We start from the raw sequence: 15466 nt of genomic DNA, 5'->3' as shown, positions 1-15466 counted from the left end.
TAAAAGTAGTATCTGGAAAAGAGATACTGGTCTGTGCTCACATAGCAGTTTTCATCCAAAGGACTTAAATCACCGTACAAAGAAATAGGTATTATTATCCCAGATGGAGGCAGTCAGACAGAGGGGCTACTGCCCCTGTCAGCAGGTTGGAGAGAAGGAACCCCTGGGCTCAGAACACCACCCAACACTATAAATTACTGAGTCATGGCCTCTCTTGATTGGGGGCTGGACTATTAAGGATGAGGGTTTTTTTTTTTCTTCCTTAAATCAGGCCTTAGAATTAAGAATTTTAGCATATGCCCAAAATACGAAAATGAATGCTTTTAAAACTGCTGAATCTGGAGCCGCATAGCTATTTAAAATAAGAAAACTGGTAGATTAATGTGCTAAGTGTCATTCTAAGTGGATGATGTGTATTATTTATTTATTTAAGATCCACGACAAATGGGATGAAGCGGGAACAATTTTCATTTCACCCATTTTGCAGTTGAGGATAGTATAGTATGTGAAAGAAGTGAAGCAGAACCAGAATTCAGAGAGAGGCAGCTTGATGCTACTGCCCTTACAGTTAGGGAGTTCCTCTGTGCCACGGACCTTGTGAGACATTCTGGCAGTACTAGGGTTTGAACTTAAGGTATCACTCCTGTGAAGCAAGCATTCTACCATGGAACTACAGCCTTGGTCCTTGTGTGAATCCATACACGTTATCTCAGTGTTCATTCACCAAATCCTAAGAGGCAGAGAGATTGTCAACCCAATAAAAGTTTACAAAGGCAAAGTTAATTTGTCTGAGCTCATGCGACGCTGGGATTTTAAAAGCAGACAAAAGATCGGTAGGCAAGGAGACGAAGTCTTAGGACTGGTTGTGTGACCCCGAGTCCATCTGCAAATTTCACATCTTTGTGTCTTCCCCTGTAAAGGAGGATACACACTGGGGTGTACTGGTTCTGAACTTCTGCCCCTGCTAAAGTTCTCGTGCTCCATAACTGTTTTCTATTTAGTCCCTTGTTTGAAATCCTTGGAGGAAAAGAAATGAACCACACCGAACCTGAAAGTGACTCTGGAAGCCAAATTTAGAAAACAGATCTCAAAAGGAGAAAAAAAAGAAGTTTACAAAATGTCTTTATTTAGAAAGCGAGACTGTCCTGCAAAGAGTTTGTCTCAATTTGTGACTCAGTGACCAGACACAGACCACACTACTCCCCCTGCCTGGCCACTTCTCCTGGCTGCAGCAAGTCATGTAACCTAGGTCAGGGATCCTTTCTGGCCCTGGGTCAGCCCAAATTGGAAGAAGCCCATCTTGTGTGGGAGATCCCTGAGAGAAGCGGCCAAGGTTTTCACGTGGGTGTTCTATCTTGAATGCAGAATGCCTGTATCATTCTGTCTACCTCTGTTTTTGTTCTTAGTGATTATTTTATAGTGACACAACCCACTGCTAACATGAACCAGTTTTCTCTTCTCCCACAACCTTATGGTGAGCTATGGGGACATGAGCAAGGCTAGTTTCCATATCTCTGTGTGGTTTTTGTTCAAAAGCATTAGTTTGAGTTGTTGAGATGACTCAGCTGATAAAGGTACCTGCAATCAAACTTTATGACCCAAGTTTGAGGCTTAGTGCACACACATTAAATAAGTTAATAAATATGCAATTTTTTTTAGGGTTGGTTTGAATTTGTGGTAAGTCTTGGCAATGAAAATCACTTATGAGTCAGGCTTGATGGCACATGCCTTTAATCTCAGTACTTGAGTAGCACAGACAGGTGGATCTCTGTGAGTTCAAGGCCAACCTGGTCTACATAATGAGTTTTAGGACAGCCAGGGCTATGTTAAGAGACCCTATCTCAAAAAGAAAAAGAAAAGAGAAAGAAAATTAGTTACATTCTCATACTGTCTCCATTTTCCTCATCTTTTCGTGAAATGATGCTTACACTATACCAAATAGCATAATGTTCATAGAAGTCATTTGGATAAATTAGAGTCTCTTGTGATTTTAATGAAAGGAGAGCTTTGATAATATCTCTTCCCCTGAGAGACTGGTAGGGTTGTACATAATACCAGTGCTTCGGCAATGGATAGTCCTTAATTAGAGTCCTGTCATTTGGGCCGTTATTCTGTCTCTATAGGTGTTTTCAGTTTGTAAAACGCAAGATTGTTGAATCATGGAAGACTGGGCATGAGGCAACTGACACAAAACAGTGCCACTAATAAAGGGAAACCATCATTGTAGTTATCAATTATTAAATCATGATGCAGAGTTGTGAGGTTCAGAGCGCCAAGGCTAATTGTCTAAGACAGGTAACTGATCACTTTGAATTCTAGGAAGGGCCTGTATAGAAATGAGCTGCCTCAAAACACCATGCACCCTGCTCCTCTATACTCAACAGAAGCCAGTTCTGCAAAAACTGTCCTCATACACCACACCTCAAGGAAAGTGGGACATGTGTCTTTCTTCTCTTTAGACACCCTGCCCGAATCTGCGTCTTCTGTGGCTGTAGGAATTCGGTCACTGCTAGGACACCAGGACTTTCCTTTCCTTTTGAAGGCTCTGAGAGGGTTGTAATTCCAGGAATCGTTTCTAATACTTTTAGCAGTCGATTTTTATTTTTCATTTTTGACATTGGGTCTCCTGCATCCTGGGCTGGCCTTCAACTGGCTATGTAGCCAGGGATGACCTCAAACTTCTGACCACAGTGTTTCCACCTCTCAAGTGTTAGGATTATAGGTGTGTGCTACTACATCAATTCTGTGCAGTGCTGAGAATCAAATCCATTCTAGGCAAGCATTCTACCAACTGAACTACATCTCCAGCCATATATATGTCTTGGTGTATTTATACTGCTGTGGCTCAAACCCAGGACCTCACACATGTAAGGCAAACATTGTACCACATCCCAGTCCTGAACTAAATTTTTCTTTAGATTTATTTATTTAATTTTGTGTGTCTGAGTGTTTTGCTCACATATATGTGCACCACACACATGTCTGGAATCCACAGAGGTCAGAAGAAGGCACGGGATCCCCTGGAACCAGTACTACTGTGTATGATTGTGAGCCAAGGTTTTGGGAATGGAACCTCATTTCTCCTCAAGAACAACCAGTGTTCTTAACCCCCATCTCCCCAGTACTCCCCCACCCCCATCTTTGTTTTAAACTAGATTTTCTTTCAAGCTTGTTTGTTATGAGACAAGGTCTCACTATATATCCCTGGCTGGCCCAGAACTTGCTATGGGACTCAGACTGGCCTCGAATTAACAGAGATCCACTTGTCTCTTCTTCCCAAGAGCTGGGATTAAAGGCATGCACCACCATGCCTGACTGCTTTTTAAATCGTTATTTAAAAATTTTGTCGGGAGGCAGAGGCAGAGGCAGGCGGATCTTTGTGAGTTCGAGACCAGCCTGGTCTACAGAGCGAGACCCAGGAAAGGCGTGAAGCTACACAGAGAAACCCTGTCTTGAAAACAACTCCCCCCCAAAAAAAATTTGTGTGTGGGTGTGCATGTCTGCATAGAGGTCAGAGGACAATTTGTCAGAGTTGGTTCTTTCTACCGTGTGAATCTCAGGAACTACACTCAGGTCCTCAGTCTTGGTGACAAGCACTTCTACCTGCTGATCCATCTTGCCAGTTCACATTATTTTTAATCCTAGTGTGCAATAATTCCTTACCACGTGGAGGTTCTGATCTCTTTGCCTGGGAATCACTAGTGTAAGTCAATTATCAATATCATTCAACATAAATGCCCTTACTTTGTACTATGTATTGTTCTAAGTACCTTAGACACACCATCTCGTATCAGCCACATCCCCCCACTCTCATTTTAAATGTTATCTTCTCAAAGAAGCCTTCCTTTATCCAAGTTGACCTTGTCTCCACCTTTCTATTATTCTCTATCATTTCATCCTGTTTATTCCCTTCGGAATACTGATCACTATAAGCAATTAGTTACCGATTTCACTACTTGTTTGCTGCTGTCCTCCAGCCAGACTCAGCTCTGAGAGCAGGGACGTTGTTGATTTGGCTTTTCTCAGTACACCCAGGAGCCAGGGCTGTGGCTTGTTGTATGGCACAAAGGCATGGTAAATTGATTATTTATCGAATAAGTACGTAAACATAGCAGTATGAAGAATGTCCTATTATTTTCTCCACTACTCTGATGAGGAAACTGGGGACTAGAAAGTAAAATGAGCTCATAGTCATTTACAAAACTGGTTGAAAAATCTGGCTCTCCTTGACCTCAGAGTACAAGCTATTTATTTCTCTGGCCCCAGAAACAAAAGATTGAACCACTGCCGCTGTGTGTGTGCTCTGAAGTCTCTTTGTCTCTCTGGAACTCTCCTTTTCATTGAGAAATGAGAAATGGAGTTAGCCATCCTCTTTATAGCAATAGTTTGTGACTTATGGTATCTATGACTGAAGGAAGTCAATGAAGGGACTGTGAAGACTGGCTTGAGGCCTTTAAGAGTATTGATCTCGGGGCTGGGGAGATGGTTCAGCAGTTAAGAGAATGTACTGCTCTTACAGAGACCCCAGGTTAAATTCTCAATGTCATATCAGGGATAAGCCTCTTCAAGCACCTGCGTTCAGGAGCATGTACCCACCCCCCTCCACGCATGTAATTATAAAAATAAATTAAAAAAAAATACTGGGCCCAGAGGTGGTGGCGCATGCCTTTAATCCCAGCACTTAGGAGGCAGAGGCAAATGGATCTCTGTGAGTTTGAGGCCAGCCTGGTCTACAGAGTGAGTTCTGGGACAGCCAGGGCTACACAGAGAAAACCCTGTCTCAGAAAACAAAACAAAAAAGAATACTGATCTTCAGTCCCCTCTTTTCCTCTTTCCTTAACTGAAGATTTGCTGATTGTGTTTTATGTGTTGGCTGTAATAGGGATCCAAAGTCTCGTAGAGCATAGACCTTGGCCTTACAGCTTCTAGAAGTCCTGTGGAGTCAATACTGTAACAGTGAGCTTTGCAAGGAACACATACAACACGGGAGGATGGGATTAATTCCATCAGATGTGTATGTGTTGATCAGAGTGGGGATGAATATGCATTTGTGCGCAGAGTGGGAAGGGGGGAGAGGGTATACCGTTGACCCGAGCCTTAAGGAAAGAATAGTTCTCCAGATGGACAAGCTAGAGGTGAGGCTTCCTGGACACTCAGAAAGAGCAAGAGCAGCCCAGACTGTCTTAAGGCAAAGAAAGGGTCAACTACCAGGCTAGTGATGCAGAAGGAGCCCCTGAAAAGTTTGGCTTCTACTCTTTTTGGCTTCTACTCTTGGGTATGGCTACATCCTTTCACTTGATTTTTCGAAAGCTCACTGGCTGTGGTCTGACAGGAAGTGTGTAATGAGGCAAAAGGTGTGAGTACTGTTAGGTAGCTTGGCCGTGTTCAGACTATTGACGATGAGGACTTGGGCCTAAGGTGTTTGTAGCATTTGGAGAGGAAGGAGATGGATTAGAGGTTTTTAAAGGTAGAGCTACAGGGCTTGGTGATTGAACGGTGGATGGAGACTAGGGACTTATCAGAATGTGCTGGTTCCCAAGTATAAAGTGTTACCATTTAGAAACAGAGGGAATTTGGAGTTAGGTGGGAGAGATACTGCTGTTGGTTCTGGATATTCAGTTTGAAGTGTCACTTAAGAGAGCCAAGAGCCCAGTACCCCCCTTCTCCCCGACCCCAAGAGCTGTCCCAAGTTAGTCATTCTTGGGCTAATTTCCACCGGCAATCAAATTCTCCGAGGGCTTCACTAGCATTTCTGAGCTTAACATCCATCAAGGATAACAGCAGCCTATGGAAGACTTCCTGGGCACCCACTGATAAAAGTGTGGATTTCGGAATACATGTTTGTATTCGACACTGACTTTTGCAAAGCACCAGATTACAAAAAACCATTTCCATGGAGCCTTCTCTGGCCCTGGCAGGCTCTGGTTCTAAGCTGGATCCCAAGAGCGCCCCCCACCCCCCACTTAGGGAGCTGATTTTTAAAAAGGAAATGGGGTTGTATAACGTGCAGCCTGGTTCCCCTTGACAACTAGAGAAAACCCTAAGTTTGGGCGGCTGGATCCACTTCCAGTCATTACCTCTGGAGACAAGACTCCTTGTAGCCCTGATCCTTTAAAAATGATGGGACTGGAATCATCTATCTCAGCTCGAATATCCAGCGGTCACCAGGCGGTGGCAGGGTCGAGCAGGTGGACTCTTGGGGCAGGGGGGAGGGCGGGGGGGGGGGGGCTGTTTCCAGGGTCCTCTTAGGGAAGACCGCCCTGGAGGCAAGAAGCAGCCGCTCCATCCTGGCCCTGGCTACCTCCTTGATACAGCCTAGGGCTGAAGGCAGGGGCACGCCCTGTGTCCTACACCCCTGTTCCTGGGATGTTATCAGTAGCCTCTTCGTTTCTCCACCCTCTCCTCAAGGCGCTAAAACCCACTGTCATGCTTATAAATCCCAAGAGCAAAGGGTGGCACGATTCCCCCCGCGCCCCTGCGGGCTGAAGGCGGGCACTAAAGCAGTGCAGTTCCAAGCTTCCCCTGCAGAAGCCACGCTCCTGACTTGGTCCGGTGATAGAGGGGGCGCGAGAGAGCAAGTGGGCGGGCGTCCCATCCTCCGCATCCTCCTCCAAGTCCTGGCGCGCAGGGAGGGAGCGCTGCGCTGCGCCCGGCTGCGCATCGCGGCCCACTTGCCGCCTGTCCCCTGCCCTGGCTGGGCCACCTCCCCGGGCTGCCGGTGGAGGGCTTCGAGGCGCTAACGTTACGCTGTTTCCGGTTTTCCAGAGGGCTCTGTTTCCCCTCCCAAGGCGGCGGCGGCTGAGCGGCGGAGCCCCCCAAATGGCCTGGCCAGATGCGGCAGGTTTGCTGCTCAGCGCTGCCGCCGCCACTGGAGAAGGCTCGGTGCAGCAGCTACAGCTACAGCGACAGCAGCAGCAGCAGCAACAGCAGCAGCAGCAGAAGCAGCAGCAGCAGAAGCAGCAGCAGCAGAAGCAGCAGCAGCAGCAGCGAGAGCGGCGGCAGCAACAGCAACAGCGGCAGCAGCAGCAGCATCTCCCGTCCCGCTGCGCCCCCAGAGCCGCGGCCGCAGCCACAGCCGCAGCCCCGCAGCCCCGCAACCCCGAGAGCCGCCGCCCGCTCGCGAGCCGCAGCCGCCGGCGGCATGAGGCGCGACCCGGCCCCCGGCTTCTCGATGCTGCTCTTCGGTGTGTCGCTCGCCTGCTACTCGCCCAGCCTCAAGTCGGTGCAGGACCAGGCGTACAAGGCACCCGTGGTGGTGGAGGGCAAGGTACAGGGACTGGCCCCGGCAGGCGGCTCCAGCTCTAACAGCACCCGCGAGCCGCCCGCCTCGGGTCGGGTGGCGCTGGTGAAGGTGCTGGACAAGTGGCCGCTCCGGAGCGGGGGGCTGCAGCGCGAGCAGGTGATCAGCGTGGGCTCCTGTGTGCCGCTCGAAAGGAACCAGCGCTACATCTTTTTCCTGGAACCCACTGAGCAGCCCTTAGTTTTTAAGACGGCCTTTGCCCCGGTCGACCCTAACGGCAAAAACATCAAGAAAGAGGTGGGCAAGATCCTGTGCACTGACTGCGGTGAGTCGCCCCCTCCTTCTGCCGGAGAAAGCGGGGGGGGGGGGGGGAGGAGGGAGGTGGTGGAGGATGGGGGTGGGGCGGAGAGGTGCCGCAGGTGCCCAGGCCTGGCAGCGCTCGGCCGCCGGGGGGTGGGGCCGCCCCTGGACAGGGCGCCGGGCGCGGGTGGGTGAGGGTGTGGGCTTGGGGAGAAGGAGAAAATCAGGCTCAAAGTGTGCGCTAGGGGCGAGAGCTGGTGGGGAGGCGCTGGCCTGTGCCAACAGGGATCTGCGGCTGATGTATGGCATGTGGGGCTGGAAAGCTGCCATCATAGCCCAGTAGCGGAAGGGAAAACGGTGAGGTCCGGGCGGCGCTGGCCTGAGGCTCAGTGAGTCAGGAGTGACCCTCAGAGGCCTCGCCCGCTCCGCTCCCGGGGGCCTGCCTTGGCCAGGCTGGCAGGGTCTACAGGAGCAGCTGGGCAGACTCCCAGGCTGTGAAGGCCTCCGCTTACAAGTTCTCCTAGGGAATGATCGCCCCCGCCCCCTCCTTCCTCTCCCGGCTCGTTGCTCTGCTCATCCACACCGCTGGCGCAGGCAGAGTTGGACTTTTTCTGCTACTGTTTTCCCGTTCTCCGTGTGGCTCTGGGCCCCCCCCTCCCCTCCGTCGTGCTTCGCCTGTCTTTGCTAAGAGAGTAGCCCAGCCTTCCCTTCTTAACCCCCAGAACCAGCCAGCAGACGCTCTTTCAGCCGTTTGTGAAGTACCTCACCTGATCTTGGTGGTGGTGGTGGTGAGAGAGTAACTTGCTTTTGCTGAATGTTTGAAGTTCAGCTCTAACATCTTCCTGGCGGGATGTATTGACCGCATCTATCTTCACAATACTGGGTGCTGTGCAGGAATGCTGGTGATTATAAACGAAATGCAAGCCTGCACATCTGTGCGGCCCCAGGGTGAAGGGCTCCCACTCGGAAGTCAAAGAAATGATACTTTAGCAGCTTTTTCTTGTTGTCTCCAAGTCTCACTGATTTCTCAATCAGATATTTTTTTTTTAAAGGCTGAATCTGCGATGTTTAGCGTAATTCAGGACTGTTGGATCCCTGAATTGTGATCGATCTCCTGAACTCTCATAGAAGTGGATGTGTTTACCAGTTTATTGACTGAACCTGGGTAGTGTAGACAGGTTTGAGTAGAAAAAAAAAAATATGAGTAACAGCTAGTTGGAAAATCTGCTGTCATCTTTCTAGAGCATTCAATGCCTTTGGCTTTTGGAAGCTTCCCTCCCCCTGCTCCTCTAAGAGACAAATTTTAGGCAGTTAGTTGTGGGAGTGTATCTAAGCACTGTGCAAAACCCTGATCACTTTAATGAGAAGAATCTTGAAAGTGTTTTACCCTGGAGAGGAAAAACTGGGGAATGAGGGCAGTTTACGGTTCGGTTATTATTCTAAGCAATATTATTGCCTGCTTTTTAATTTGGGTTTTATGCTCTGAAAAGTTTTATGATGACAAGTTGAGGCCAGCTAAGAATTTCTCTCTCTTTCTCCTTTTTAATTCTATTAAGTATTTTATCTGAGATCCCTTGGGGAATTGTGGAACTAACTGTATTGTGCAGTGGGAAGTAGATAGTAAAAACATGTATTGAACCTTGTCCAAGGACAGCTTTTGTTTGGGTTCTTGGTGAATTGCTCCTGAATATGCACCGTGTATGTGTGCACATGATCCCTCCTTAGGGTCACTGAGGACTGATGGCTATTGTCAACCACTGTCACAACAGGCACTCCTGCCCTTTGTCCCCATAGTGTCTCCGTCCTTGCACCTTGGTTGTTTGAGTGAGCATGTCATAGTTTCAACAGTTGCATGCAGAGATCATGAGAGATTTGAGGTCATGAATATACTCTGCTTTTAGACTTTGGGCATCTCGTATTATTTGTGTGTAGTATAGTTCTCGCAGAGATAAATTTAGGACTGCAATCACTTGTAAAGGGAAGGCCCTCACACATCATAAATTATCGAGGAGCAGGAATGAGTATGGCAGCAAATATTTTAGAATTAAAAAAAAAGTGCCTTGGATGATAGTGTACAGATAGGCATCAGAGAAGCTTTACATAAGAGGATTAGAAACTAAAGGGCATTTTTTGTGAGAGGAGACTTAGGGAATTGAAGATAATATGACAGAAGAATATAAACTATGTTTTCTTATTTTCTACTATGCAGTTAAAGAAAACATGTGCTGTAATGGCATATTAAATGAGGAAACAAAATCAGCCTAACTAACCACAACACCTTCCTTGTGCTCAGCAGGAAATAGCTAACACATTCATTTTCTGTTTTCTATTCTAAAGAAAGCCCTGTGGGCCACAGGGTCATTGGGAACATTCTCTCCTTGGAGCAGATTTGCCCATTGCAAAATAGGGAAGCTGGCACTTGGAAACTGTCATTGTAGCCGTTATATTGAGCAACGAGGGTTGAATTGTTACTTTGTTCAGGCAGTTTCTGCTCTGAGCTGTCTGGGCTCCAGAGGTGTGGTTCCTGGAGAGGTCTTCTAGAAACTATGGTTGGGGAGGGGACTTAGGGGTGATGCGCCATATGGAAGGATATATTGTGCTTAAAAGCACATTCCTCAGTCACATCAACCCAAGGATCATCCTGGATCCCTCCTAGAAGGTCCTCATAATGGCTAGTTGCAACTGTGAAGTGTGGTCTGAGAGTCTGGGATCTAAGGTAGAGTGGTAGCTAGGGGTCTGTCTAGAAGAGCCATGCCTAACCAAAGGGGCGTCTTTTGTAGATCCGATGTATAGCATTAATCAAAAACGACTACCTCTAGTGGTAAAGAGTAAAATCTTTGCATTTCTAAGAAATTTGCATATATGGAGATGTTTTCTGAGCCTTCTGTGGAAAGGAGTGGTGGAGCTACAAAGGCCTTATTAGGGACGGTGTAACTCTGCAAGGCTGCAAGCTTGTCCCATTCTTTGCATAGTGCTCTGCTGTAAGGGGTGCTCACATGTATTTGGTGTAATCACAGCCCATCTTGTTCCTTTCTCAGATAAATGGTTTTTAAGCCATTTCCTAATGGAATATGTTCAGGACACAACAGGAAAGAAGGCAGAGGCTTCCCTTTGGGACTTGCTGACTTGTGGTTCTCCGGTGTGAGGTGTGCTTCTGGAGACTTGGAAACCGATCTGGTACCCGGATTCACATATCAGAGGAAGGTGGTTCACAGAACTCAGTATAGCAAAAGTGGCCGCATATTTTTAAAACGCTGTTTATTTGCAGAATCTTTTCTTCCCCAGCCAGCTGGGAAACCAGCTGTGCTGCAGCTTGAAGATGGGAAAGTGAAACCAGATTAGAAGCTGACCAGTGCCGGGGGCTTGGTTATAGGTGCAGGGACTGCATTGCCACCCTAATGCCGTTATTTCTTGGGTGTTGCTTTCCTTTGCAGAGTGCAATTTGTGGGACAGAAATAACATCTTATCTTTGAGATCCTCTTTGTCCTCATCCCTGCCCCCTCAGTGTTTGGTACTATGTCTAGCTTAGACACTCTTTTGAGTGGATGAAGTCAAGTTCATAAAAGGCACTCCCAGATTCATGTTGAAACGATCTCAACTTTCTGATCCGTGACACCAAGTTTTGTGCGGGAAAGCTGAGTCTGATGATAGCCTTTACCTGTCACCATGGGAACCCATTTTTCTTTTTTTCTTCTCCCTGCTCCAAAGGAGCCCTTATCAATTAGAGTACTTGGCCACAATCTGCTTAATCACTGTGGTGATTAATGGGATCTGAGAGGTAGGGAAGAAAGGTCTTGCTGAAGAAGATGCTCTCTGGGGTTGGGGTTAGGGGTGGGGAGGAGGGAGGCTACCACACCCCCTCCCAAATTTAAATGCAAATAAAAGTATTAATTTGATCAGCAAATGTTTTAGGATCTCTCGAGTCTGATTAACAGTCTAACTGACTAACTTCCTCTTAGCTACTAATCAAGGCATTTATAGCCTTCTTACCATCCTTTACTACCAGGGCTTTTAAATTTAATTCTCTAGTAACAGCTTATTTTTAAAATGAAGCTGGTCTTATGTTTTTGTATAAGGAACATATTTTTTATGGCTCAAAATTCAGCAAGCACATCAGAATATAGAGTGCAAGTTTCCCCCTTCCTTGTCCTGCATGCTTTCAGCTACCCTGCTCCAAAGCAATTATAAAAATAGTTTAGTTTTGAAATGTGTCTTTCCCTAAAAGGAATTTTTTCATAGTGTTGAATTCTTCTTTCTTTTTTCTTTTTTCTTTTCTTTTTTCTTTCTTTTTTTTTTTTTAGTAGATAGAGAGTGTTAACTTTGTCATTAAGACAATTTTACAAACTGGTGGTGGTGGTGGTGGTGGTGGCGGCGGTGGTGGCGCACGCCTTTAATCCTAGCACTCAGGAGACAGAGGCAGGTGGATCTCTGTGAGTTTGAGGACAGCCTGGGCTACAGAGTGAGTTCCAGGAAAGGCTCCAAAGCTACACAGAGAAACCCTGTCTCAAACAAACAAACAAACAAACGAACAAACAAACAAAAAACCAAAAAAGACAATTTTATGGTAAATTCTTCCCAGGTTACAACCCAAGATCTTAACTACTTGGATTCTGCTGCTTTTCTGAGTCCTTTTCTTTCTTTCTTTCTTTCTTTCTTTCTTTCTTTCTTTCTTTCTTTCTTTCTTTCTTTCTTTCTTTCTTTCTTTTTCGTTTGTTTTTCGAGACAGGGTTTCTCTGTGTAGTTTTGGTTCCTGTCCTGGATCTCACTCTGTAGAGCAGGCTGGCCTCGAACTCACAGAGACCCGCCTGGCTCTGCCTCCCGAGTGCTGGGATGAAAGGTGTGTGCCACCGCCACCTGGCCTGAATCCTTTTCTAAGTCAAGTTATCTAGTCAAAGATCTTTCTTTTCCACTTTACCCACACCTTACCTCACAAATATAATCCTAGGATAAGAAACTAAAATCTCGCTGGGCATTGGAGGCGCACGCCTTTAATCCCAGCACTCGGGAGGCAGAGCCAGGCAGGTCTCTGTGAGTTCGAGGCCAGCCTGGACTACAGAGTAAGTTCCAGGAAAGACGCAAAGCTACACAGAGAAACCCTGTCTCGAAAAACAAAAACAAAAACAAAAACAAAAACAAAAAGAAACTAAAATCTCAACTCAGTTTTCAGATGCTTTGCCGTTAAAACATTCCATGGCCAGGCCTGGTGGTGCATGCCTTCAATCCCAGCATGGTGAGTTCCAGCCAGCCAAGGCTACATAGTGTGCTGTTAAAAACTATATATATGTAACATATTCTCTATGACAGTGGACTTTGTGAGTCTTTATTGGGATGCTCAAGAGAGCCACCCAAAGGCTTGTCTCTGAAAATGAGGCTGAGACTCTGTCCATGGGTACTCAGCAGAGTCCCTGTGTGAAGAATTTCAAGATTCCATATCTGTGAAGAATTTGACCAGGCTTGTACGTTGATGATTCTAGAGGGATTTAGTTACCTGAGAACTGTTAGGATGTCCACTGAGGAAAAGATTTAGAAAGTTTGAGAGGATCAGGGAAATGCCTTTCGGGTAAGTAGAGGAGAAAGTAAATCTGCAAATATCTGAACAGTGGGACTCCACCCCCTGAGTTGGCTTAGTGGCATTTGGTGTTTTAAATATTGACTTGAGAAAGGAATGGTGACATCAATATCAGTCTGTGAAGTCTTTTTAAAATTTCTCTTCCTTTTTTTGAGACATGGTCTCACTATGCAGCCCTGGCTACATGCCCAGCACCCTGTGAAGTTTTTAACAACATGTTCTTGGGTTTTTCTTTTTCAAAGGTTAAAATGTTGTTAGTATAAATTTTACTAAAGATATGCTCCCATCCGCTCTTGAGTTTGGTTGGCTAGATGGATGTGAGATGAGTATTATTTTCTTCTCTGTTTCTAGTGAATTAAGCCTCTCATCCCATTTACTTTTTAGAATCTGTACACAGAAATAAATCTAGTTTATGAGTTTCAAGGGATGATGTAGGCAACTCCAGAAAATTGAGGGAAGCAGTTGAGTTGATTATGAAAGTACTATGATGTCATGACAAAGCTGAAAATGTCTCCTTCTCATGTTTACAATTAGTTTTGATGACAAAGCAAACTGTACACCTAAAATTTAAAACTGAATATCACCTTTTTCTTTTCTAGTGTGTGGGGGGGAATAAAAAATAAGATTACAAAAGAGGCCGGGCGGTGGTGGCGCACGCCTTTAATCCCAGCACTTGGGAGGCAGAGCCAGGCGGATCTCTGTGAGTTCGAGGCCAGCCTGGGCTACCAAGTGAGTTCCAGGAAAGGCACAAAGCTACACAGAGAAACCCTGTCTCGAAAAACCAAAAAAAAAAAAAAAAAGATTACAAAAGAGAATGCCAATTCCAAATAAAATCCTTACATGATCTGTTGATTTCTTCCTTGAGTGGCAGGGTTCAAGTCATCGCTAGGAGAGAATGTTGTTTTGAAAGTGTTAACATAAACTGTAAGGATGTCTGTTAAACAGGATAATTAAACACACTAAAGAGGAAGTCATGTTGTCAAAATGCCCAGTTAATCCACCAAAACATCTCAAACTCACTCTTTGCTGAAATGTCTAGTCTTTTTATGAAATTAAAGTAGACTCTTTTAATAATAACAGTACACAGGCCTAGCTAGCAAGCTGACTCAGTGAGTGAATGTGCTCGCTGTCAAGGCTGACGACCTGAGTTTGATCTCTAGCATGTACGTGGTGGAAGAAGAGAATTGGCTTCTGCAAGTTGTCCTCAGACTTCCACGCACACACCACGGCAGGCACACACATACACCAAATAAATAAATTAGCTAACTCGTAAGTGTAAGAAAATAATAATGTAGACTGGTTAATCTTGCTGAGCTAGAATGCCATGCAAGGGCTGTAAGAAGTTGGGCAGACATGGAGGACAATCAGAGGGCATTAGAATAACATGAAGAAGACATGCTAGAACCCAGACAAAGATCTGCCAACCTGGGGTCAAAAGACAAATTGCACTGATTGAAGTCAGTTGCTGCCAGTCAGCTGTGATGCTTTTGATAATTAGGAAATGAAGTGGAAGCCAGGACTTTTTCCCCAGCTAGTTGCTTCAAGGAGAGTGTGGCATATGAGCTCAATCTCCAGTCACATTCCCCTCCCACTCTGTATATACAGCGAGAGCCAAATACCTCTCCAGGGACCTTTTCTGGGACAGAGGTACAGCTTCTCCAAAGCCGGTCCTTCTGTGAGTCTCTGCTCAGGACATAGCTGTGCTGCTAGCCTCCTGAGGTGGGTGAGAAGTGCTTGACATTTCACTTCCCCTTGCAGATGTTTCCACAAGGGCAGAGGCACAGGTATCCCCAGGGTTTCTCTGTCTACTAGCAATACAGACCCCTGCCAGGATAATGACACTCAAGTTACCCTCTGTGCTCTTTCTGGATGCAAACTCCTTTGTCTTTTTTTTTTTTTTTTTTTTTTTTTTTTTTTTTAATTTAAATCATTCATGGATTCTCTATCCTGCTCTAAGGACACTGCTCCCCCCCCCCCGCCCCCTTCCTCTTTGTCTGGTTTATGAAGACTGAGAATGGACTGTCCTTCTCCATTAGGCTGGGATGTTTTACTTGGCCTTGATCTTGGTATTGGCCCATCTAACCAAACCAAAATGAACTAACTCAGAATTGAATGAAAGGAAGGTCACCACATGGCTAAATACCTAACCCAGCCTGTGCAACTATCAGGGCAGCATTTAATTCTGTTGTGACAGCAGTGGATTTGTGTCCCAAAGGTTTTGTTATTTAAAGGGAATTTTAAAATTGTTTATCCTTTCGATGTTGATTTCAACAAATTGGCTACAGATCCTGTTGGTGGTGGATTTTCAGGTCTGAAGTATGCATCTGTAACTTAGACTATATGAAGTGTAGCTAATG

At 46.0% G+C, this 15466-nt stretch overlaps 1 protein-coding gene across 1 annotated transcript in view; it reads left to right on the top strand.

Annotated features, from left to right (window-relative positions):
* Positions 1–6832: 6832 nt before the first annotated feature.
* Nrg2 (neuregulin 2) overlaps positions 6833–15466 on the top strand; it is a 192231-nt gene continuing 183597 nt past the window's right edge. The window contains exon 1 of the mRNA XM_059246737.1: positions 6833–7565. Within this exon, the coding sequence (XP_059102720.1) occupies positions 6833–7565 (733 nt within the window). The remainder of the gene's footprint in view (positions 7566–15466) is intronic.

This window comes from Peromyscus eremicus, chromosome 19 (genome assembly GCF_949786415.1).
Source record: "Peromyscus eremicus chromosome 19, PerEre_H2_v1, whole genome shotgun sequence".
Taxonomy (NCBI): Eukaryota; Metazoa; Chordata; class Mammalia; order Rodentia; family Cricetidae; genus Peromyscus; species Peromyscus eremicus.
The sequence above is the reverse complement of the archived record's forward strand: the minus strand, read 5'-3'. Positions and strand labels throughout refer to the sequence as shown.